General features: G+C 34.6%; 1 protein-coding gene across 2 annotated transcripts in view; it reads right to left on the bottom strand.

Moving 5' to 3' along the window:
* Positions 1-1,747: 1,747 nt before the first annotated feature.
* SNX2 (sorting nexin 2) overlaps positions 1,748-23,238 on the bottom strand; it is a 46,246-nt gene continuing 24,755 nt past the window's right edge. Inside the window, exons 7-16 of one of the 2 annotated variants that reach the window (XM_027605465.1) lie at positions 22,477-22,555; positions 15,317-15,392; positions 14,243-14,356; positions 13,894-13,987; positions 12,052-12,257; positions 5,145-5,288; positions 4,667-4,678; positions 3,874-3,954; positions 3,711-3,782; positions 1,748-2,234 (exon numbers count right to left, since the gene is read on the bottom strand). In XM_027605465.1, coding sequence (XP_027461266.1) covers positions 2,184-2,234; positions 3,711-3,782; positions 3,874-3,954; positions 4,667-4,678; positions 5,145-5,288; positions 12,052-12,257; positions 13,894-13,987; positions 14,243-14,356; positions 15,317-15,392; positions 22,477-22,555 — 929 coding nt within the window. In that variant the 3' untranslated portion in view covers positions 1,748-2,183. The remainder of the gene's footprint in view (positions 2,235-3,710; positions 3,783-3,873; positions 3,955-4,666; positions 4,679-5,144; positions 5,289-12,051; positions 12,258-13,893; positions 13,988-14,242; positions 14,357-15,316; positions 15,393-22,476; positions 22,556-23,238) is intronic. The other variant, XM_027605466.1, reaches the window with a different exon arrangement.

The raw sequence follows: 23,238 nt of genomic DNA, 5'->3' as shown, positions 1-23,238 counted from the left end.
TTGGTATTTTAAGCAAACTATTTTAAAGTAGAAAGGCACTTCAGGAGTCTTATACCCTTGTTTTACAGATGAGTTTTATGTGATAAGGCCAAAGTCACGTAGTTACAAAGTGACAGAAGACTGAACGCGTGTATGCTGACTCCAGATTCAGCTTGTCCCACGTAATAGGCTTAGTCCTTCTTTATCTGATTTAAGAAAAAAAAAATTTAGCTCTATACAAAAGACTATGTTATCAGCACCATTAATGCCCTTGTTCTATTTACTGGAGTGAAAGTATTTCAGTAACATGAATAGATGTTAACATTGATAGGTGGAGGTGGGCTGAGTGTTGAAGATACTAAAAAGGTTGGTAGGTATCAGAGGCTCATATAATTTACTTGATATTTCCAACAGATTCCTTTTTCAGTGAAGACTGTCAAGAGGAATGAACACTGGAACGGGGTCAGCCTCTGTTACTCTCTTTGGCTTGATCAAGAATGGAAATATTTATTATTTTATTTGGAGGTGCTGAATATTCTAATGAACATACCAGAGAGGAATGGAAGATTTTGACTGGAATAACTAAGTTATTAATCTACTGTATTAACTGTATCTTTGGAAGTAATGTAACGAGGTTAATAGTAAAACATCGTTGTAGGTTTTGCTCAGTATTAATGGGACAAGATAGCATGTGATATATATTACTATGAATTGCTCACTTCTCAAAAGTTTCTAAGTTATCTCTAACAGAAGCAACAGAAGTCCTATTTCTGCTCCAGTTTCTTCTTCTTGAGGGAGCATATATTATTTTGCATCTTTCCGGATCTTCTTTTCCTGTTCATCAAGTTTTTCTTAGTAACCTATTATGTGTTAGGTACTCTTCTGAGTTCTAGGAGTCTAAAAATCAGTAATGCCTACAGTAGGCTTAACACTTCAGCTAAAACAAGCAGAAGCAAACATATCCTGAGAATACTGATGTATTTGTTGTATCCAATAAGTGCTAGAGAGGACTCAGTTACACATAACCATATGTGACTGCTCTGGGAGGTGGAGCTGGTAAGCTTAAGAGGGGCATCTTGAAGAACACTTCAAAAAATGCAAACTCTGATGCCAGTCATAACTTAAACTTTCGTTAGCATCAAGGATTAGGTAACAGCCATCTGAACAAGATACAGTATCAGTAAGAAGGGTGCCAAAGACAAATTTCATTTTACTTCAAATGTGCTTTATGTTATCCTTGGTTATTCACCAAATCATGGGGAATTTTAGCATGGTACCATTCATTATTAGTTACGACCATAGATGATCTAACCTTAAGTTTAAAATGAAAAACAGAAAAGGCAAAGAATAAATTAAATACACACAAGTCTAGGACCTTGAAGATAGAAGAGGAGCAAAATCACAGGACTTGTAACAGAAGCACAAAAATACATTTTTTCCTAATTCCTAAATTGGACACTGGTAATAGGGATGAGAGTAAAACAAGTAAAGGGAAGTATTCATTCTCTCCTTTACTCGAGACAAGAGCATTTCCCAGAGTAGAATCAAAAGATAAATGTTCTTTGGTTTATGATGATTTCAGAAGAGAACTTAACCTTCATTTAGTCATTTATAGCGAAAGAGTTCAGCTTTTTCTGTCAACTAAAAAAGAAAACAATGGATAACAGCATCACCTATGTATATCTAGCAACAAGAATTTCTTGTGATTAAAAATGCTGTTAAAAGATCTCTAACATGTTTACATACCCAAATAATTTGTTACTAATACTTCACAAGAAATATTTTATTACTGTAATCACGAAATCATAATTTCTGTACAGGAATGTATAAGTGAACATTAATGCATTGATAATTCACTTCATAAAGAGGGCGAACACACTACAGAATGTATTGTAAAGAAAAAATACTGTAAAATTTTCTGGCCTTGCAGTGCACTTTTTAGTGCAAGTATTTAAGACACAATAGTGTTCAATTCAGCAAAGTACTGCAGAATGTCATGCCACAGTCCGCTTAGTTCAGAGAGGGTCAGGACATGCAGCTTGTAATAAAATGTCAGAGTATATATACACATATATGTATATAAAAAACCACATGTAATTCATAAAATATAGAGTGGTTTATTTAGATGGTTTTAAATGATTTCACTGTGGAATTCAGCATAACTGGAACAAACATCCAAGATCTTCGTAACAGAAATCTTCTCGCTAGGCAATGGCTTTGGCTTCAGGCAAGAATGCCTCCCAGTATTTTATCAGCTGCGGATCATAACCAAAGATATTCTAATTACCTTTTTGTCATTTACATGCATATATTCCGTCCAGCATATAAAAATGTCTCTATGAGTAACTAACAATGGTTAACATTTACTAAAGTCTAGTTCTATGAGGGATCATTTAAATTTCCCTATCTGAAGTCTGTCAATATAATTCATGTATAAATTAATTACTACTGGCTTATTTCAGTTTTTGATGGAAACGGTAAAATTTTTAAAAAACCTTATAACTTAAGATTTTCTTTGTTTATGCAAAATTGTATATAGAAACAGACTGTTAATGTAAATTAAATGAGACTACCTTAAATAATAAAATTGCAACAAACCTTTCCAATATAAAATTTTAATATACCCTAATTCAGAGGATATTCACATTTTATGTTACTCTAGCCAAAAACAATAAAAAAAAAGGTGGGAGAAAAAAAGTATTGCAAGAAAGGGACATGTGGTCTTCTTTTGAGAGTAGAAGGAATTTGCTTCAGTGTTTCTTCCATAGTCCATAGAATTAGCGAAAGTATAAACTAAAGTTACATTTAAAACAATTCATTTAAAAACAAATTCATATAAATTATTATTTTTTAATGAAGTATTTAAAGACTAAATATAATTTGAAGGTATAATGTCATCTCTCAATTAAAAATCAATCTATTATATATTACATAAGCAAGTTCCTAATCCACATATTTTAAAGCCAAAGAAATTCTTCTATTCAAGACATTAAATAATTTGATTACTCAAATTTATATTAAAGCATACTATTATCTTGTTACAGACTTTAATTAAAATCCATGGTCTTCTGTACTCTAGTTAAGGAGACAAATGCCATCTGTAGCATACCATCACCATCAACTATACACAAAATAAAACAAAAATCAGAATACAACCCCCACCCCAGCCTTAAAAAAAAAGCCAGTTCTTAATTTAAGTTCTGTTATGGACAAGAACTTACTGAAGAATTTACTCAAACAGGTGTGATCACTAGGGAAATAAAACTAGGAAGACAGAAAAAGGGAAACGCTATTCAGCAAGTTTCTCCTTGCCATAATCTGGGAAAAATGTATCCCAACTGGAGTTCAGGAGCAGAGGCAAAACCCACCTGAGAATTTCCAATTTAACTACCATGTTTTCCTCTGTGCTTATCAGTTTGCTCCATTTCTTACTCCGTTAAGTTTAAAAATTCCTTTTTTTAAAAAATATTTTATTCACCTGACAGAGAGAGAGCATAAGCAGGCAGAGCGGCAGGCAGAGGGAGAGGGAGAAGCAGGCTTCCTGTGGAGCAGGGAGCCCGATGTGGGGCTCGATCCCAGGACCCTGGGATCATGACCTGAGCCAAAGGCAGCCGCTCAACCGACTGAGACACCCAGGCACCCTAAAAACTCCTTTCACTGACATCTTTAAAATGAAAAAGTATACCAAAAAGTTCTAGAAGTTTGTTAAGTTATAAAAAAAATTAGCTTACCTGTTGCTGTGTTTGTACTAATGATTCTAAGTACTTGATAATAACAGTTTTAAAATCTTTCACTCGTTCTTTCTGTAGTACAATAAAGAAGAAAGTCTATCAGTACAAAACTAAATTTGAGTTTACTACAAAATCACAGCAAAAATGACGTCATTATACTCGCCTCAAATCTTCCCACTTCTTTTCGAATTGTTTTAGAGATCTGTTCAAAATCTCTTTCTCCTTGTTGTACTTTTGCCTCCCACTAACAGAAACAAACAAAAATGCACATATTTTTAATTCCTGTAAGGAAAATATTATAGAACTAGCTGTCACAATCACTGACTTAATGTGTGTAAACCCTGAGGAAGCTCAATAATGGCAAAGCCCAATTTAGGATCATTCAAACTTTTATTTAACTTTTCAGTACTAGAAATGCCTATCAGCTTAATTTTCATTAATATTTCACTGTCAGATATACTCAAGATTAAATCAATTACAATCTCCACAGCTTAATTAAATACAACTAAGACAGATGAAAAGATTTTGAGTATAAAATTCACTATCAATTTAGCAGTGTTGGGGTAGTTTTATCATTTCCTTTTGATATCATTAAGTATTCCATAATGTATCAACATTCTGCCAAGTTCAAGAATACATGTTCACCACAATTTATATGCCCATGGAAATACTTTAAGAAAACCATACGACAAACATTTAAAAACATTTTTTAATAGTAAATGTTCGGATTTAAAAAAAAAAGTGGAATTATGGTCTACTGAAGACCTACTGGTAAACATAAAGCTCAGTACAGAAACAACAAAATATTGTGATTAGTGGCCAATGGAGTAGCTAAAATAAAATAACTGAAACTTAAAGCAATGAAATGATATTTTCCCACCATGTAACCAAAACAGTGGTACATACTCTTCAAAGAGCAGGTACATTTACTTTTAGTAACATAAAGGTTGTCCTACCTCTTCAATTTCCTTATTGAAGCATGGCAAAAAAAGTGTATAAATTATAATAATTATAACTTATACAAATTTACTAAAATACCATATATAGTACATATATATGGGGGATAATATTGCTTGGAAAGCTAAATGTGGGGCAAATCTATGCTCTAAAACTATTCTTAGATACAAAATAAGTAATTATCTGAAATCAAACTGACCATCTCAAAAGAACTGTGTAATTATTAAATTAAAGGTTAATTTAAATCTTTTCCTTGTGTGCTTCTTTATCTGTTCCATAATCACGTGGAAATAACAAAGGGCACTGGAGATTTTAATGATGATCAAAATGTTAAAGTAATTCTAACAGTTCATAAAATTATGGAAAAATGGCTAGTGTTAAATGGTTCAGAAAAAAATGTATGAAAAATTATGTATATATGAATGACTCATGCAAAATCTGAGTAAAGCGATAAGTAAAGCATTTTATATTAATCACCTCTCTTATTTCATTTTTAGCTTGCTGTATTTTATCTGGTTTATTAGCAACCATCATTTTTGCTTCAGTTTCACGTTTTTTGAGCAAAGTAATTTGAGCATCTTCCCATTTCTGCCAGCACTTCATTCGATGGTCAAACACACCCTATAAGTGAATGACATAATGCTAGTAAGTGACAGTTAACACTGAAATACTTTCAAAATACTAGAAGTGCTGTGAAACTGAAAACAAACACAAAAAAACAAGTATTTTACACACTATTCTCATATACCGGGATAATGAAAATAAACATGCCGATATAAAAGAAACGTCCATTTTCATTTGCTTAAAAACAAGAATTAAAAAAGGCTCCTGTGACCGGATGAAACAGAACAGCTCTGAATAAACAAAAACCACATACAAGATGCATTTTACTAGCCTTTTGGGTTTTATATTTGACTTATGATAGGATTTCTAACAGAGTTTTATGCTTTGAAGAAAGATCAATAAGAAAAAGCTGGTATCATAACTACACTGTAAGTTTTCCTACTAAATAATATCGAAAGCAGATTTAAGTGTTGGAAACAGGCCAGAAATTGCCAAAATAAAATGAGAAAACCTGTAAGACAACAGGAAGTGAAGAAAAATGTGGAAGAGATGACCAACAGCAAATAAAACAAAGTAAAGGTATAACACAATTCAAAAAAAAAAAAAGAAAGAAAGAAAGAAAAGGAAAAAAGGAGAGCTAGACCTATACAAAATGAGCAGGGCAAAGGAGCAGGGGTGCTTGTGCGTGCGTCTGTGTGCGTAAACAAACACACCCCCACCTGACTAGGAGGCAGGACCAAATGAAGAACTGGACAAAAAGACCATAACAGACCAGGTCAACCAAATCCACTAGTCCTTTCACAGGGTTTAGCAAAACAAGAGCAGGTTGATGGAAGAAATGAAATACGAACATGAGAGCAATCAGAATTCCAGGAGAAAAGGGGATGGACAGGATGGGGGAAATTCAGTAGTAATTCCTTTCCTAGTCTGATGCTGGGGACACGGGTATTATGTCAGTACTTGCTAACTGAACAAGTGAGGCAAGCGTTAATAAACGGGGTAAAGAAGCAGAAAGCACTAAACCAGAGTCATTTTCATTATTCCAAACAAAGAACTTTTTGGATCAAGAAACAGTAAATAAATACATGTTCTTACAGGGACTTGCTGAAGAGAAAACTATGGAGATAATTTATTTTAAAAATGTAGGCTTTTGGGGCGCCTGGCTGGCTCAGTTGGTTAAGCGTCTGCCTTCAGCTCAGGTCATGATCCCAGGGTCCTGGGAGTGAGCCCCACGTCGGGCTCCCTGCTCCGCGGGGGCTCTGCTTTTCCGTCTCCCTCCACCAACTCATGCTCTCTCTCTCTCGCTCACTCCTCTCAAAAAAAAAAAAATCTTTAAAAACAATGTAGGCTTTGGAACAAATCAAATTTGTATTCAAATACTAGCTCTGTCACTCTATGAACCTGGATAAATTAATTTCTATAAGCCATAGTTTCCCCAAATACAAAAGGATGAAAATGAGATCTGTATTAGTGGATTGGAAATAAAATGAAAAATATGTAGCAGTGACTGAACCTAGCAGATGTTCAGTAATTAGCAGGTACTATTATGGATGACTTCTAAACACACACATACATGTTAGAGGTGATTAACTCGAGATTTCTACTAAAGGTGCAAATAACAACTTAGTAACATGGAAAAAGACCATAATCAGATTGCATTCATATCATATTGGGTATTTTAAAAATGTGGACAATAGCACTGAAAACTTCAAATCCACCAGAAACCAAAGTATTTTTTCCGAAGACTGTACATATTTCATATTCACCAGGATAAAAGATGTCCTGGGCAAACTGATAAATCAAAGCACCTTATCTACCAGTACTTAAATTCCACTTTTTCTTCTCACATTACTAAGTATATCTTACTGTCCCCTTTGCTTTTCTTATAGTTACGAGACAACATTTTCCTTAAGACATTTGTTATTATAAATTAATTTTGCCTCAGCCATATTAACTTGGGACAAAACCACAAAAATAAAAGTAATACAGCTACCATAACTAGATTCAGAAAGTCACTACCATTTAAAACAAACACATCCTCGCCCCTCACTCTTTACACACACACACACACACACACACACACCCCAAAAAATAATTTTAAGATTTATATTCCTAGTCTTTTGGGGAAGGGGCCATATCAGTTCCTTGTTTATAAACTCCTCTGTAATAACAATTTGATTACTTAAAATATGTACCAGTACAGGGCAAAAGGTAACCAAAATGCACTTTAATTTCAGTATTTGCTTAAGTTCTCAATATATATAATAAATTGGCTTTTTTGGTGACACACTAATTTAAACTCATTTGGTCTCTGTCCAGTTTATTAACTCCTAAGATTCCAGAACCATCACATGTTTATTATGGCAAAGATGGAGGAGCTATAAAATAAAGGTAAAACTACTAGAAGTCAGGTTATTTCTGGAAGAAAAAAGCAATCTTAGTTCTGTAAGAAATAACTTTTTTTCGTTTGTTTTCCTACCCACCCCTGGAACACGCACGCGCGCGCGCACGCGCACACACACACACACACACACACACACACACACACGCAAGAATCAAAACCATACTTTATCTAAAAATGCCACCTTAAAGATCATAACTGTATGTCAAGATGCTAGTCTGCTCTAGTAGAACCAGCCACTCCTCTAAGAGGGACAGATTTATTACAATGACAACCCACTACGGACCTCCATTCTCCTGCCAATTTATGTTATACATTTGTATGCAAAATGGTCTAGCTTAGACAAGTCTGCAGTTGTGGAACATTTTTCCTGGCCCATCAAGACACTGCAATTTTAATTTTAATTAATATCACATTCCAATTCACTGAATCTGAAAGTATATGGCTCAGCTTCCTGGAATCCTAAAAGGATGCTGATTACTTGCAGCCAAACAACGAGGCTTTTCAACTCCTTGGGGTGCCCATCTACTGGGCTGGTTTAAAAAATATTTGATATATTTTATGAATTTAGATTCCCTAATTCTTTTTAAGAGTTCTAGCGCTAGGGGTGCCTGAGTGGCTCAGCCGTTAAGCGTCTGCCTTTGGCTCAGGTCATGATCCCCGGGGCCTGGGATGGAGCCCCGCATCAGGCTCCCTGCTCAGCGGGGAGTCTGCTTCTCCCTCTGCCTGCCACCCTGCCTACTTGTGCTCTCTCTCTCTCAAATAAATAAAATCTTAAAAAAAAAAGTTCTAGTGCTAAACACATTGAAAACCATTATCTTCAACCCCTGACCCTACTCTAGTGGTTCACAGAAGGCCAATACATGAGAATGCATGCAACGAGTTTACTATTTAATATGTTAGGTAACAGTGCTAGCCAAAATATGGAGTCCTGGAAATGAAAGGCCATGCACTGTACAAAGAGGAAAGCAGGAGTTTCCTGAACATAAGGCCAGGCATAGGTAATATTGTAAATGGCTGAAATTTATCTTTCTTTAGGGCCCAAATTTCGATTGGTCTTAGTTCTTTCCCTGCTTTGGCTCTACATCTAATTCTCAAAGTACTCTCAGTTTCAAATTTATCATCAGAAAAGTATTTTCAGACACCTGGGTGGTGCAATTGGTTGAGCATCCGACTCTTGGTTTCAGCTCAGGTCATGAACTCAGGGTCGTGAGATCGAGTCTTGTGTCAGGCTCTGCACTCAGCAAGTAGTCTGCTTTGAGTTTCTCTCTCCCTCTTCCTCTGCCCCCGCCCCCCACTGTGCTTGGGCACGTGCTTGCTCTCTCAAATAAATATTTTTTAAAAAAGTAAAGTATTTTCGATATGTAGTATTTCGATATGTAGCTAAGTAGTATTAAAGAGCTTTTAGAAATATATAAGACAAAACACAAGAGAAAATTGGGTAAAGGACATGAAGAGTTCACATACATACAAAAAGAAATACAAATGGCTTATCATCTGTACAGATGCTTAAATTCACACTAACCAAAGAAATTTATTATTTTTTTAGTTTTACTTTTTAAAAAAAGATTTTTATTTATTTATTTGACAGAGAGAGACACAGCGAGAGAGGGAACACAAGCAAGGGGAGTGGGAGAGGGAGAAGCAGGCTTCCCGCTGAGCAGGGAGCCCGATGCAGGGCTCGATCCCAGGACCCTGGGACCATGACCTGAGCCGAAGGCAAACGCTTAACGACTGAGCCACCCAGGTGCCCCTAACCAAGAGTTTTAAATGTATACAAAAAAAATACCTTCATCATCATATGTGGAAGAAAGAACACGTATGTTGATGATAATCTCTTTGGACAGTAATATGAGAATATCTATTGAAATTTAAAATTCATATACTGTTTGGTCAAGCCAAAGTAGAGTTCTACTTCTAGGTATTATATGCCCAAAGAGTTGTTTTCAAAGAACAATATTTACAACTAGACTGATTAAATAATTTAAGGTACTTTTATATGCTATCTAACAGAACACCATGCAAACATTAAAAAGAATGTAACATATCAACATATGCTAGCATGGACGCCTCTCTAAACTGTAACAGATGAAAAAAGTAGGCAAAGAACAGCGCATATAGTGTGTTCCTTCTTCAAGAAGGAAGAGACGGAGGGAGGGAGGGAGGGAGGAGGAAAGAAAAAGAGAGATGGGAAGAAAAAAGAAAATTAGCTTCATACACATGCGTAGCTAACTCTGTAAAGACACAAGAATCTAACAGCATTTGACTAAGAGAGACTAGCGGTCTTGGATAGAGAACTTGACCTTTTTGGGCTCTAAGATTTATTATGTCCATTTATCACTTTTTCAAATACAAATGAATCAGTTTAAAACAAAAACCAAACCAAACGTAAAGAGCACAAAAATTCCCTGTCATGCTATTCCGTAATTTCTCAACTCCGTGGTGCAGATGACCTGGGTTAGTTTTCAGCAGAACACACAAAACCAACATAAAAGAGCTTTTCTATCTCAAGGTATAGCTTGAGCACAGCTCTAACTTCCTTTTAGTCAGTGAGTCACTAATTCACTTCTTCCCAAACTCCATTCCATTTATGTAAAAAGATATTAAATGGAAAAGAACTCCTGTTCATATCAATTTGGAAGTCTCTGGATTAACCTAAGTTAAATGTTTTATTTTTTACTTGTAGACAGCTCTGAGCATTTTAGCGCTCTGTGAACCTGTAAGACAGGGATACTGTATATTATCTCCCAAACTCAGTTGATCGTGGCACCTCTTTTAGTGTCACTGTTATGCTGGGAAACATGAATCCAAGTGTAATTTCGGAAAATGTAAAAATACGTAGGAAGATTTAGGCAGCATGAGGCCGGCCCAGGTGAGGCAAGGGCTCATCACCCAGGACACTAGCAGGCCATTCCCACCAGGGAGTGTCCTCCCAGGATAGCTCTTCTCAGCCAGTACTCCTTCTCACAGACACTGCCCAGCTTCCCTTTGTGGACCCATAGTTATTTTGAAAGGTGCTCTACTTTTTTACAGCAGCCCTCATGCTAGTGGGAATTCTGGAATGAGGTTGAGAGTGGGTAGGAGAGAAGCAGGAACCATTATTTGTGAACCGGATTTCTGTTTATCACAAGCTGCTGATATACAATGAAGTATACTCTAATAACTGCTATCTATATTAACTTCTATTTTTAAAACGATTTTATTTATTTGACAGAGAGAGAGAGAGAGAAGCACAAGCAGGGGACCAACAGAAGGAGAAGGAGAAGCAGACTCCCCGCTGAGCAACGAGCCCAATGTGGAGCTCGACCCCAGGACCCCGGGATCATGACCTGAGCTAAAGACAGAGGCTTAACTGAGCCACCAGGCACCCCTATATTAACTTCTTTAAATAACTAAAAAGAAAAATTAACCACCAGGAATATAAAGAGTAATACAGGAAAACCTGGTAATTTACCAAACCCAAGATATCACCATTCTGAAGTGCTAAGAGCCTTCTAGCAATAATTGTCACCATTAGCTTGAGAACAGGGATCATAAATATGCAGTGTATCAATGTTCTGACTGCAGATGAATACTAATTTGATCATAGACTTTAGCTAAAAAAATTTTTGCATAAGGAAGCGAGGAACAAGGTCTCATAACTTTCAATAAAAGGTAAATTCCCAGTTCCTCCGCCCCATGATAATTAATGCTCATAACAATAACTGAAAGACGCCATAAGATCTTAAAGTACCTTATGAAACACAGGATAGATAAAATAACATGCAGTTTAACTGTCTGAATATTGGAGATACCTGTAGAATACCAGTTTTCATTAGTTAACTCGATTACTTTCCCAACTACTCAGAAACTGAGCTGTTTATCCTTAAAATTACCACTAGATAAACACAACTTATTATCTAATCTAGTCCCATTTCATCTATAAATACACAGTAACTACACACTTCAGTATATGCACAGAATGTCTGCTTATAGTCCAAAAGCATGCTAAAAGCCACCATTAAACATATTCATGCAACAATCAGCTCTGGTTTTGTTCTGCTTCCTGTTATACCTTTACTAATGATAACAAAGCCCATGACTAGTTTCAGTTCATGCTAGAACGAACAATAAGTGCTACCAGTTAGTTGTAAACTTATACATGTAAATATGTAAGTAAATCTGTACTGGTTTTATCTTATTTAGCATTTCTTAGATCTCTTAAAAACATCAATTATATCTACCGTATTGTCCGAGTCATAGTGGAAAGAAAATATTAGGCTACAAATCATCATCTTGAAACCATTACATGTACTGGTAGAACACGGAACTTACACACCTAAATACATGTTATAGCTTTTGGTTATAGCTAACCAAATTCTTCTAGAAGCAAACCACAAAAGTGAGAAGAACTCAAGAAGATTGCAGAATAAAGCTTACTTTCACTGCGGCAATAAGACGAATGTAGTCACTAAGCAGTTCTGAAAACATGTAAAAGTCAGCAAAAGCTTGTTCTTGATGTAACTGGTCTATCTTCTCCTCCACCTCCGCAAGCTGAGACAAAGCTCTAGATAAAGCAGTATGGTCCTCTGAGTTACCTAACATGGCGGCACTTTTAGCAAAGGCAGCTGTGTTGGCTGAAAGCTCTGAAAACAAAAAAGGATTCACTTTTAGTGTTCACTAGTAAAGTTTTTAAATATTGCGATTGTTTTTCTACCTTCCCTCTAAATTTTATCAGTTTGTGCATCATTCAAATAATTATTCTGAAATAATTAACATAAAACAAGCAGTCATTAAAATGCCTTTGGCATAAATGCCAACTGCTCAGAGCTCTACTGAAAGTTAAGAAGAACACTAAAGAAAAATTAAGAAGAACCACTGCCTATATTCCCAGGGGAGGAACTATGTTTAATAATTTAATATAATAATCAGCCTCCCCTTTCTTCCTAAAGTGCTCACTGCTTTTGTGTATTCCTGCAAAAGATAAAAGATTTATTTTTTATTTTTTATTTTTTTACAGATTTTATTTCTTTATTTGACAGAGAGAGAGAGCACAAGTAGGCAGAGTGGCAGGCAGAAGGAGAGGGAGAAGCAGGCTTCCCGCTGAGCAGGGAGCCCGACGCAGGGCTCGATCCCAGGACTCCAGGATCATGACCTGAGCCGAAGGCAGCCGCTTAATCAACTGAGCCACCCAGGCGCCCCTAAAAGATTTATTTTTAATATGGAAAGCAATGGGAACACTTTTACAATCAATTTATACTATATTTTTTGGCTTTATACATTTATTTGAAATTGAAAATGTCTATAATTTTTAATGAAAATATTACTTAGCTAATAAGAGAAAAGCCAGGTAAAATTATACATACAATTTATAGAAATCTTATTCTTTCTTTTCTTGGTGTACAACAATGCTTGAACAATGCTCAGTAGAAATACTAAAAATTTCTAAAAGAGATTTTTGAACATTATCATTTCAGATACTTTGAATAAAGAAAAACAGATGTTTACAGAATACATGTCATTGACTAATAACACATTGCCTAGAAACTGCTCTACATTACATAAAATTCTCTAAGAAACCATAAAGCCATTGCCTAAGAGGTAGAGTACAAATGGCAAAAGCTGTTATAAACTACTTTCAATAATGAGTGTATTGGTGAACTTCTGTAATTGTTTTAATGAAACGGATTACTGGTAATGGCACCTACAAAATTACTTATTGAGTATTTTAAGAACCTAACACTAAAATCCTTGTATTCTTAAAAAAAGAATAAAAATCTCATGATAGAATTAAAAAATTACAACTTAATTTTTCTATCAATTTTTAACAAATTTCCTCTCCCCAGACTTTTCAATATGGTTGTTCAAAAATGAAGAAAATAATTCAGAGTTTTCTATGAAATACAGGTACACAAAAAATTTTTTAAAGATAAATTTCAAATATCAAATTTTTAATCTGATATTTTTAGTTATATCACTTACTAATAAGACATCTTCACTCACTAAAGTATAAGTATGTTTAACAAAGAGTTAATCAAATGAACAAGTTTTAATCCAAAATTCAAAATATATTTTTATAAGCTCAGGATTTTTCTACTTCTCAACTATAAGTGAGGCTAAAGTGGAACAAAAAACATTAACAAGATTCAAACAGAAAACATTCTCTTAAACTACTGCTCTCTCTCTTCTATAGTAACCCCAGAATGTTCATTTTAATAAAACTTAAATAAAATATTTGAATTAACTTACAGTGTTAGCACATAAATAACATGGCAAACACACCTTTTCTATGACAGACCAAGGCTTCGACACTAGCATGAAGTTTCCTAAGTTGCTGATCCAGATTTTCAAATTGCTGCTGCTTTTCTTCAAACCACTAAGAAAAAAAAATGAGAAATGGAGCTAATTTAGCAAGAACAAACCACTGTAAATTAGGTTACCAATAGCAAGGCACATTCCTTATTTTAAAGCAACAAATTAACCATGTATAACCATGGTAGTCAACTGATGTGGCTGAGAACTAAACTCAATAAGCAAATTAATACCCTATTTTCTACTTGTACAGCTTTAAAATGCAATTGTTGGGCTCATTAATTCATCTCATTATTCAAGTCGAAAAATCAGCTCTTACTGCATCCGATTCATTCATCTTGATCGTCATTTTGTTGACAGCGTCGGCAGCCTTGTTCACCATCCTCAATATTCCTGCTCCACTCAGAGCCTGTGTGTTAACTGCTCTAGGCAGCTGGGATTGAATGACAAATAAGGGCAAACAAACCGGTTAAAAGCCTGGAGGTTTAACTGGGCACAAAAGGGACTGCACCCCCTCACCAAAAGAAAAAAGAAAAAGAAAAAAAGAAGGTTGTATTTTCTTCACTCTCACACATTTCAATAGTGAGATCTAATTTCTCAAATACACTACTTGTACACTCTCAAAGGAAAACTTAAAAAATAGACTTTCCATTTGCTTTTCTTCTGCACGTTTACATTTAGATGGAACAACACACTGTTTGTCAAAATATATTAAGAAATTGCCAAGTACTTTAACATTGGCCACCTGTTTGCTTGCAGAAATAAACTTGTTTATAAGGAAAGAAGAAGAAAGTCTTGAGAAAAATCTCCTTATGCTCAGTTAAGGACAGTGTGATTCTGTATTTTTCAAAAATTCTGGGATTCAAATAAATTTTTTAAAAAAGTTCAAAGGGTAGTAATTAAAACTCCAAACTGTGACGAGCCCCAAATGTACCAAACATCTCAAATGTAAGGAGTAGCACAGTCCTTAGAATTTAAGTTCTTCTAAGACACACATTTGCATTTCAGAACCTTAGTAAGAATATCAGAATGTAGACATACGAACGCATTCAAATGTCTCTAAAAGGAGGCCCCAATAAAATTATTTCAACGTAATGCCTAAAGCAACAACTTGGGCATTGAGAATTAGACTACCTGTAAGTTATTCTTCTAAATGTGGTTTAAAATTTCTGAAAAAGAAACTGATCATCCTATAATTATCAATGCAGGAAGGTATTGTGCTAGTAATTTAAATAATTAAAGCTAAGTAGAACACTAAGCCAAAAAAATCATTTTATTCCATTTACTAATCCAACTATTTATGGAACATATATTTTTACAAAAGTTATTAAAATAACAAACATAAATAATGAGAACATTCATATCATATGACAATTTAAGGTAGAAATAATACCTCTGAACTTTCCAGGAACTGCCTTAAATCAGGATCCTGTAGTAAAGTTGGATGCTTTACTGTTCTTTGAAGATACCTAGATTTAAGAAAATATAAAACAATAAAAATTAGGTAATAAAACAATATCCTCAGTCTGCCTTCACATTAATTTATTTATACTTTTAATTAAAAGCAACTTAAGGATTAAAAAGCATTTTATCTTTTGCAAATTCATAATTATAAAAAAAAGAGACATGGTAGGTCATGGAGGTGGGGGATACAGGAGAGGGTGAATAATTTACCAAACTTCACACTGCAAAGTATTAAGAGTTGTAAAAGGGTATATGAATTTGATGAATAATTTTATCTTTTGGTGGAGTCACCATGTTCCCAGCTATTATTTCAGAGTCCCAACACACATATCACTGTATATATTCCAATCAACTATTTTATTATTCCTATTATTACCAAAATGGAGAAAAGACTACCAGTTTTTTTCCTTGTCAGCAGATTTAAATTATCAAATCAGTTTTGATCCTTATTTGACAAGGGCTAAATTTTCTTTAAAATTCTATTTTTAAAAAGGTTTTGCTAAAAGTTTGAATCATGTTTTTCTTATATGACACCACACAAAATAAAAATGACAAGCACAACACCATTATTAATCACTATTAGCCCAACTTTGTTTTCCTGTAGTAGAAAGTAGAAAAGCCCAAATTTCCATCATCCATAAAAAGAAAAAAGGTCCACTATTTAATGATTCTTGTTTACTTATCTAATCCCATTTTTCAAAAAAACTGTTCTTTCCCCAATGATTACATGTGCATTTCAATTACAGTATTTTACTTAAGTTAATATACCTTTATTCTATTTCTGCAGAACAAATCTAATCAGTAACTTCTTCTAACCTCATTATAAGATTATAAAATACGCCTAAAGTTTCAGAAAAACACTGGTAACTTTCTATAGTCAAATTCTATACAATGGTTAAGATGACTATTTTATCATGGCTTACATGTTAACTTCTGTTTTTATATATTCAAATAAACTTCAAGTCATTAACCTTGATTAGTAAGAAAATATTACCACAGAAATAGAGCATTTGATATGTGCAAGACAACTACACCGTGGCTTAAAAAATATATATACTGCCTATATTATCAGGCTAAAAACGAGATGCAACAGGAACACTAATTCTGTGTTAAAAGACAATGTTGGTATCTTCCCACCGGAATTTTATTTGCAATTTTAACACTCAAGTTCTTCAATACTGTTATTTACTTGTGTAGACTGTGTACGGCTGAGAGCAGCAAGTTGTTTGTCATAGAAGACAAAACATGTCATACCCAAACTTGGAACATCCCAATTATTTCAAACCTAAATGTAATTACCTAATACCACTTATATTCTAAAACAGCTTTCCAAAGTGAGTTCCGTGGAATACTAGTCTCATGCAGTATTCTAGGAAAAAGAATGGTTTTACAATCAATAAAGTCTGTAATACATTACATACATATTCCTCTGGGTCATAATGGACAGCAGCAGCATGTTAAATACTGTGAGAAGTTTTGCAGGAAATAAACCTGGTTTAACTTTGTTAAACTTTATGTTAAACAAGACTCAACTGTCTACAGATTTTCCTTTTTTCACCCTACCACAAATTAATATTCTGAGGAATCATTTTGGAAAATGGTATTCTAGAAAAAGACAGTAAAACTTTACTTCTGAAGGGTTACACAAAAGTAAACAGCAATCAACCAACTCTTTAAAAGTACTATATTTATATAATGTTAAAATTAAGACCAGAAACATAAAAGATTTTTTGTTCCAGAGATAATTACCTTTTAATGTTTTTTCTAAGAGTGTGAGTATGTACACACACAAACTCAGAGGCTTTGGTTTTAACAAAAATATTACACCATTATGCTGCCTGTAGTCATGTACCCTTTTACACAAAACAGTAAGTTGTAGATACCTTTCTGTAGCATTAAATATTATTCTCTAATGCCATTTTTATTTACCACATGAAATTCTATCATATAGATGTACTATAATGTTATTTTTTAATATTACAATGGCCACTACTTTGCTTTGCAAAGTACTATCACATTCAATGGAACTTTGTTCTTCGAATTGGTTGTACCTAGTATGTCTACTTTGTTTTTCTCAATAGCACATTTTATATGAAAATTCCTTTTGTAAGTGGTGTGTTTTTAAATCAGACAATTAAAGGAACAGATCTGCATTTTTTTCTCCCTTTACAACCTTAATAGCATTATCAATTTCAGTATTTCTTACGAGCCATGAAACTATCCTTCATCTTCATAATCCTTATGTTCATAAAGATGTCTATTTTTTCACTTTTTTCATTAAGTTTTTAATTCTAATTCCATTATAGTTTACATACAGTGTTATAATACTTCCAGGTGTATAATATAATGATTCAACAATTCTCTACATTACCCAGTGTTCATCATAGTTAAGTGTCCTCTGTAATTCCCATCACCTATTTCACCCATTCCCCCAACTACCACACCTCTGCTAACAAAGAGTGTAATATTAGTATCAGGTGTACAATTCAGTGATTCAATACTTCCATATTCATCAGGACAAGTGCACTGCTTAATTCCCATCACTTATTTAACCCATCAGCCCATCCACACCCCCGTGGTATACATCGGTTTGTTCTCTATAGTTAAGAGTCTGTTTCTTGGTTTGTCTCTCTCTTTTCCCTCCCCCCTTACTTGTTTTGTTTCTTAAATTCCACATAAAGTGAAATCATATGGTATTTGTCTTTGGCTGACTTAATTTCGCTTAGCATAACACTCTGGCTCCAACCACATCACTACAAATGGAGGATTTCATTCTTTTTAAAGGCAGAGTAATATTCCATTTTAAACACACACACACACACACACACACACACACACACACACCCACCCTTCTTTATCCACTCATCTATCCATGGATACTTGGGCTAATTCCATAATGTGACTATTGTAAATAATGCTGCAATAAACATAGGGGTGCTTGCATCCCTCCGAATTAGGGTCTGTATTCTTTGGGTAAACACCTAATAGTGCAATTCCTGGATCATCGGGTAGTTCTATTTTTAATTTTTGGAGGAAATTTCATACTGTTTTCCAGAGTGGCTGTACCAGTTTGCATTCCTACCAACAGTGTAAGAGGGTTCCTTTTTCTTCACATTCTTGTCCACACTTGTTTGTGTTTTTGATTTTAGCCATTCTAACAGGTGTGGTGATATCTCACTGTAGTTTTAATCTGCAATTCCCTGATGATGAGTGATGGTGCGTATCCTAAGATAGATTTTAAATTAATGAGTATTTGTAAATACTCACCATTTCAGTAGTAAGGTCAGAGAGGTTATAGATATATAAAGGATGGACGCAGAATAAAAAGGAAAATATAGGAAGAAACATGAAAAGAGGCATGGGGAGGAAGAGAAACACTAGAAGGAAGAAAGAAATGGAAGACATAAAGGAAATGATGAAAAGTTAGTATCACACTCAACGAGAGGTAGTCAGTTGTAGTTGTTTTTCACATTTGCTCCAAGGAAAGAATCACTGAGGGTTTTAAGCTCCTATTTACTCATTGAAAATAAAACAAAATAAAGCAGGTTATACAAAATTCAGAGGAACAAAGTTAAAAATATTTCTCTTGCTTGAAACTTAAACACATGTGCTAACAATGAGAGAACAGAAAGGCAGAAAAAGCCTCATCTTTGATGACATTCATTTGTTCCTTCAGCAAATATTTATTAAGCATTTACTAAATGTCATTTTCTGTTCTGAACACTCGGTCTATCAGTAGAAACTGTATTTTAGTAAGAGAAGACTGATAATAAACTATAAATACAATAAACACATAAATTATATACTATGTAACAAGTTGGCAGATGCTGTAGAAAAAGAAAGGATAGAACAGTAGAGCAAATGTGATCAAGTATATAAGGTATGGCTGGTGGCAATTCAAAGAGAACAGGTAAGAATGAAGCCAATCATCAGAAAAAGACTTCACTGGAAAGAGGACACTTGAACACACGAACTTAAAAGAGACAAGAGAATTAGCAATGCAGATACCTGGGGACAAAAGCTTTCAAGCAATGGGAGAGGCCAGTGAAAAAACTCTTAAGGTGGGAAAATGCCTAGGATCTGTGAGGAGCAGCAAAACATCAGCGTGGTCTGGAACAGAGTGATCAAGGAGCGTATGAGATCAAGGAGGTAACAGAGTGAGCAGTGCCTGTCATGTGAAGTTCTGTAGGCCACTATAAGGACTCTGGCTTTTACTGAGTGAAATGGGGAAGGGGGCATTATTATCTGATTTATATTTTAAAAGGATGACTCTTATTGCTGTATTAAAAAAGTAGAGGTTCAAGGATGGAAACAAAGAGGCCAATTAGGAGCCTACTGCAGTTAATTCCAATATTTGGACTAGTATTGTATTGGTGAGAAATGGCTGTATTACAGATATCAGAAAGAAGCAACAAGATTTCCTGATGAACTGGATAATCCTAAGTACTTCCTGATACAAAAGAGTAGACTAATTAACCTATGCTAACTGTTTAGGCCAAGCCAGTGGAATTTTTGGGTGGTTGGAGTGAACACAATCCTGACACATCATAAGGTAAGTAAAAATGTATTTAAGTTCAATAACCTGCCCAAAGTCACATGGTATAGAGTGTGTAGTGGAGTACAGGCTTCAACAAAAAAAGGATGCTAAATCCCTTTCATGCAACTCTATACTTCTGTTTATATTTGCAGAACTGTATCCTTACCTATGATATAAACTCAATATGGTCTTAAGGTAAAACGTGAAGCACTCTCAAGTCTTAGGGACATTCTTCCTACAAGCAGTTTCTGCTTACTTTAGTGAGTGTGCCCAGGAGAGTAGCTTTCTTAACCATTCCCTTTCTCTTCCTGTATTTTATTACTAGATGTTCATCCTTTCACTCAAGACAGTCATCTAGATTTTCTGAGTGGAACCAACAAATAAATATGTAAATAGTTATAGTATATACGTAGTATATACAAAGAAAAATACTTCCCTGTCCTACCAGACTCAACTAGGTTAGGTATCCCACAGATAAGCCTATTCTCTAATTTTTAAATTTTAAGAAACCTGCCTTTAGAAAAAGCATTCCAATTCCTCTGCTTCTAGACCTTTACACCTAAATTTTCTTTAGTCATGATTTTTAAGGCAAAATGACTTTCTCCCTCCTATTACACGGTTTCCTTTTTTTTAACCTGCAAAGTCCACTAAGGTAGCATTTAAGAAGTAACATTTATCACTGAAGAAACTACTTTCAAATATCTAGCAGGTTAAGTCTCAGTATTTCTTTACAACTCTCCTCAATGTTTCATATTGCATAATGTTATGGTAAGTACTATGCAATGCACTCAAGTTGCAAGAAAGGTGAATGTAGAATCAAATTATATGCCCTAGGTACAATAAATCTTCATTAAGTTCCTTATCAAGGATGCCATCTGAAATATTTCAAATTTACTCATAGAAAAATAGGACTTGAAAGGTTTCTCAAAGGGTCATGGTTACACTTTCAAGAAGAACTAAGCAAAATCAAAACCAAACATTATCTACCCTTTACTCTTAAAAACATTCAGTCTATGACTTCTTTCATAACATAAACAATTCTAATGCCTAACCTAAACTTTTTTTTTTTTTTTTTAAAGATTTTATTTATTTATTTGAGAGACACAGCGAGAGAGGGAACACAAGCAGGGGGAGGGTCAGAGGGAGAAGCAGGCTTCCCGCTGAGCAGGGAGCCCGATGTGGGGCTCGATCCCAGGACCCTGGGATCAGGACCTGAGCCGAAGGCAGACGCTTAACGACTGAGCCACCCAGGCGCCCCTAACCTAAACTTCTCTTGATGCAGTTTAAATCCTTTTCCTGAGTAACTGCAATTCTCACAGACATAATCTCATCCTTTAAGTCCTCCCTAATATTAAGTTGCATATTCTTTAGCTTTCTTACTGTAAATTGTTCAAACCTTTTTTTCTGTGGCATTTTCTTAAAATGTAAACAAATTATAACTAAAACCCAGAAATAAGGTGTCTTAAAAAATAGGTTAAAAAATAATGTGTTTCCTGGAGATAAATATACTAGTCCAAAATTCAATTAAAATAACAAACCAAAAAAACCTATGAAGTTAGAAAATTTTTATGTCTAGGTGGTTACCAACTTCTGTTCTAAAAGTTGGGCTTTAAGAGAGTTTCAAATTCATTTTCTCAATTTTCAGCATAGCAAATAAGGAATAAATGTTAAGATTCTAGGATTGGGATCCTCCCATTCATTCCTCTTTTTACTCTGTGACTTTGAATACAAGTCTTCAAAACGACAGGAAATGTGTCAAGTACTCTAAAAAAGGGTAGAGGAAATACATCAGACTTTAAGTATACAGTCAACTCAATAAATGACTAATACTATTATGCACTGAAGTCAAAATCAATTATACAAAATTAAAGGAGAAAGCGCAAACCTAATTTTTTGTTGTATTTAATAATGTTCCTAACCACGTAATAATTCAAAGGAAAAATTACTTTAAATGAACTATAATTAGCCAAATTATGCAACACAGAACTTGAATACAGGTAGAACTTCCTAAGAACCTAAATATTACGAAATACTAAAAATTCAAAAGTTTATCAATCTTTTCGTATCTTTTTACAAGCTTGGCAGTTTTTTACTTCTCATGTGGACTATAGCTATGACACATTAATTCTTTTCTTTTCTTAAGATTTTAAATAATCTCTACACCCAACAGGGGCTCGAACTGACAACCCCAAGATCAAGAGTCACGTGCTCTACCGAGCCAGCCAGGTGCCCCAAGATACGTTAATTCTATCCCCAACTAATTCATGCCTTTATAGTCCTGCTTATGTCACAGGGTACAAAAATAGGTATTATTCTGTTAGATACACTATTGCTAAATATCAATCCACTGTGAGGATTAATAAAAGCAGAACACAGTATTGTATTGTTAAAAGAATTTTCTTAAAAGTATAAAACACTCTTAGTATAACAGTCATGAAATGGTACTGTGAAAAAAATTAATCATTAAAATACAGTGTGCCACATAATGGAATTAGACTCCTATTACTGAAGTAAAAACATGAGAGTAATAATGCACAGCTGTCCACAATTACCTTTCAAGAGCTGCTCTCCGTTTTTCTACAAATTCAGTGGATGATGAGTCTTCTTTACCCACTTTGACCTTGGTCATGCCTTTGAAAAAAAATAGAATGAGACACATGATAACTTTATGTTATTGTAAACATCTCTTTGTCATTTCTGCATATTTAAAATACACTTTAAATTTGAACTTGACAAAAGCTCTAAATTTATCACTAGTATCATACTTCTGAGGATTTAAAACTCATGCTATATTAACATCTCAACTTGGCAAGTACAACACAAAACCAGATAGAGCAGAGGTGAGCTGTGTCTGCAGTCTTCTTACCCGTTTGGGTTCCTCATCTGTTTGATATACTACACTCTTGGTAAATTAAAATGTGTTTGCATTTCAATATGCATAAAGAGATTCACATTAGCAAATTTAAGCTCAATTAATATTTTTTCTTTTTTTTTTTTAAGATTTTATTTGACAGAGAGAGACACAGTGAGAGAGAGAACATGAGCAGGGGGAGCGGGAGAGGGAGAAGCAGGCTTCCCCTTGAGAAGGGAGCCCAATGCGGGGCTCAATCCCAGGACCCTGAGATCATGACCTGAGCCGAAGGCAGACGCTTAACCGACTGAGCCATCCAGGTGCCCCTCAATTAATATTTTCATTTCTTATAAGCAATAATTAAGGTTCTTTAGTTTGGGGACTAGAAAAATAAGTGTAATGCATGAATTTGCTAAATATTTTCCCCACTGTAGAGTCTGAGAACATGATGTTTATCATAGCT

Source organism: Zalophus californianus, chromosome 5 (genome assembly GCF_009762305.2).
Source record: "Zalophus californianus isolate mZalCal1 chromosome 5, mZalCal1.pri.v2, whole genome shotgun sequence".
NCBI classification, from domain to species: domain Eukaryota; kingdom Metazoa; phylum Chordata; class Mammalia; order Carnivora; family Otariidae; genus Zalophus; species Zalophus californianus.
The sequence above is the reverse complement of the archived record's forward strand: the minus strand, read 5'-3'. Positions and strand labels throughout refer to the sequence as shown.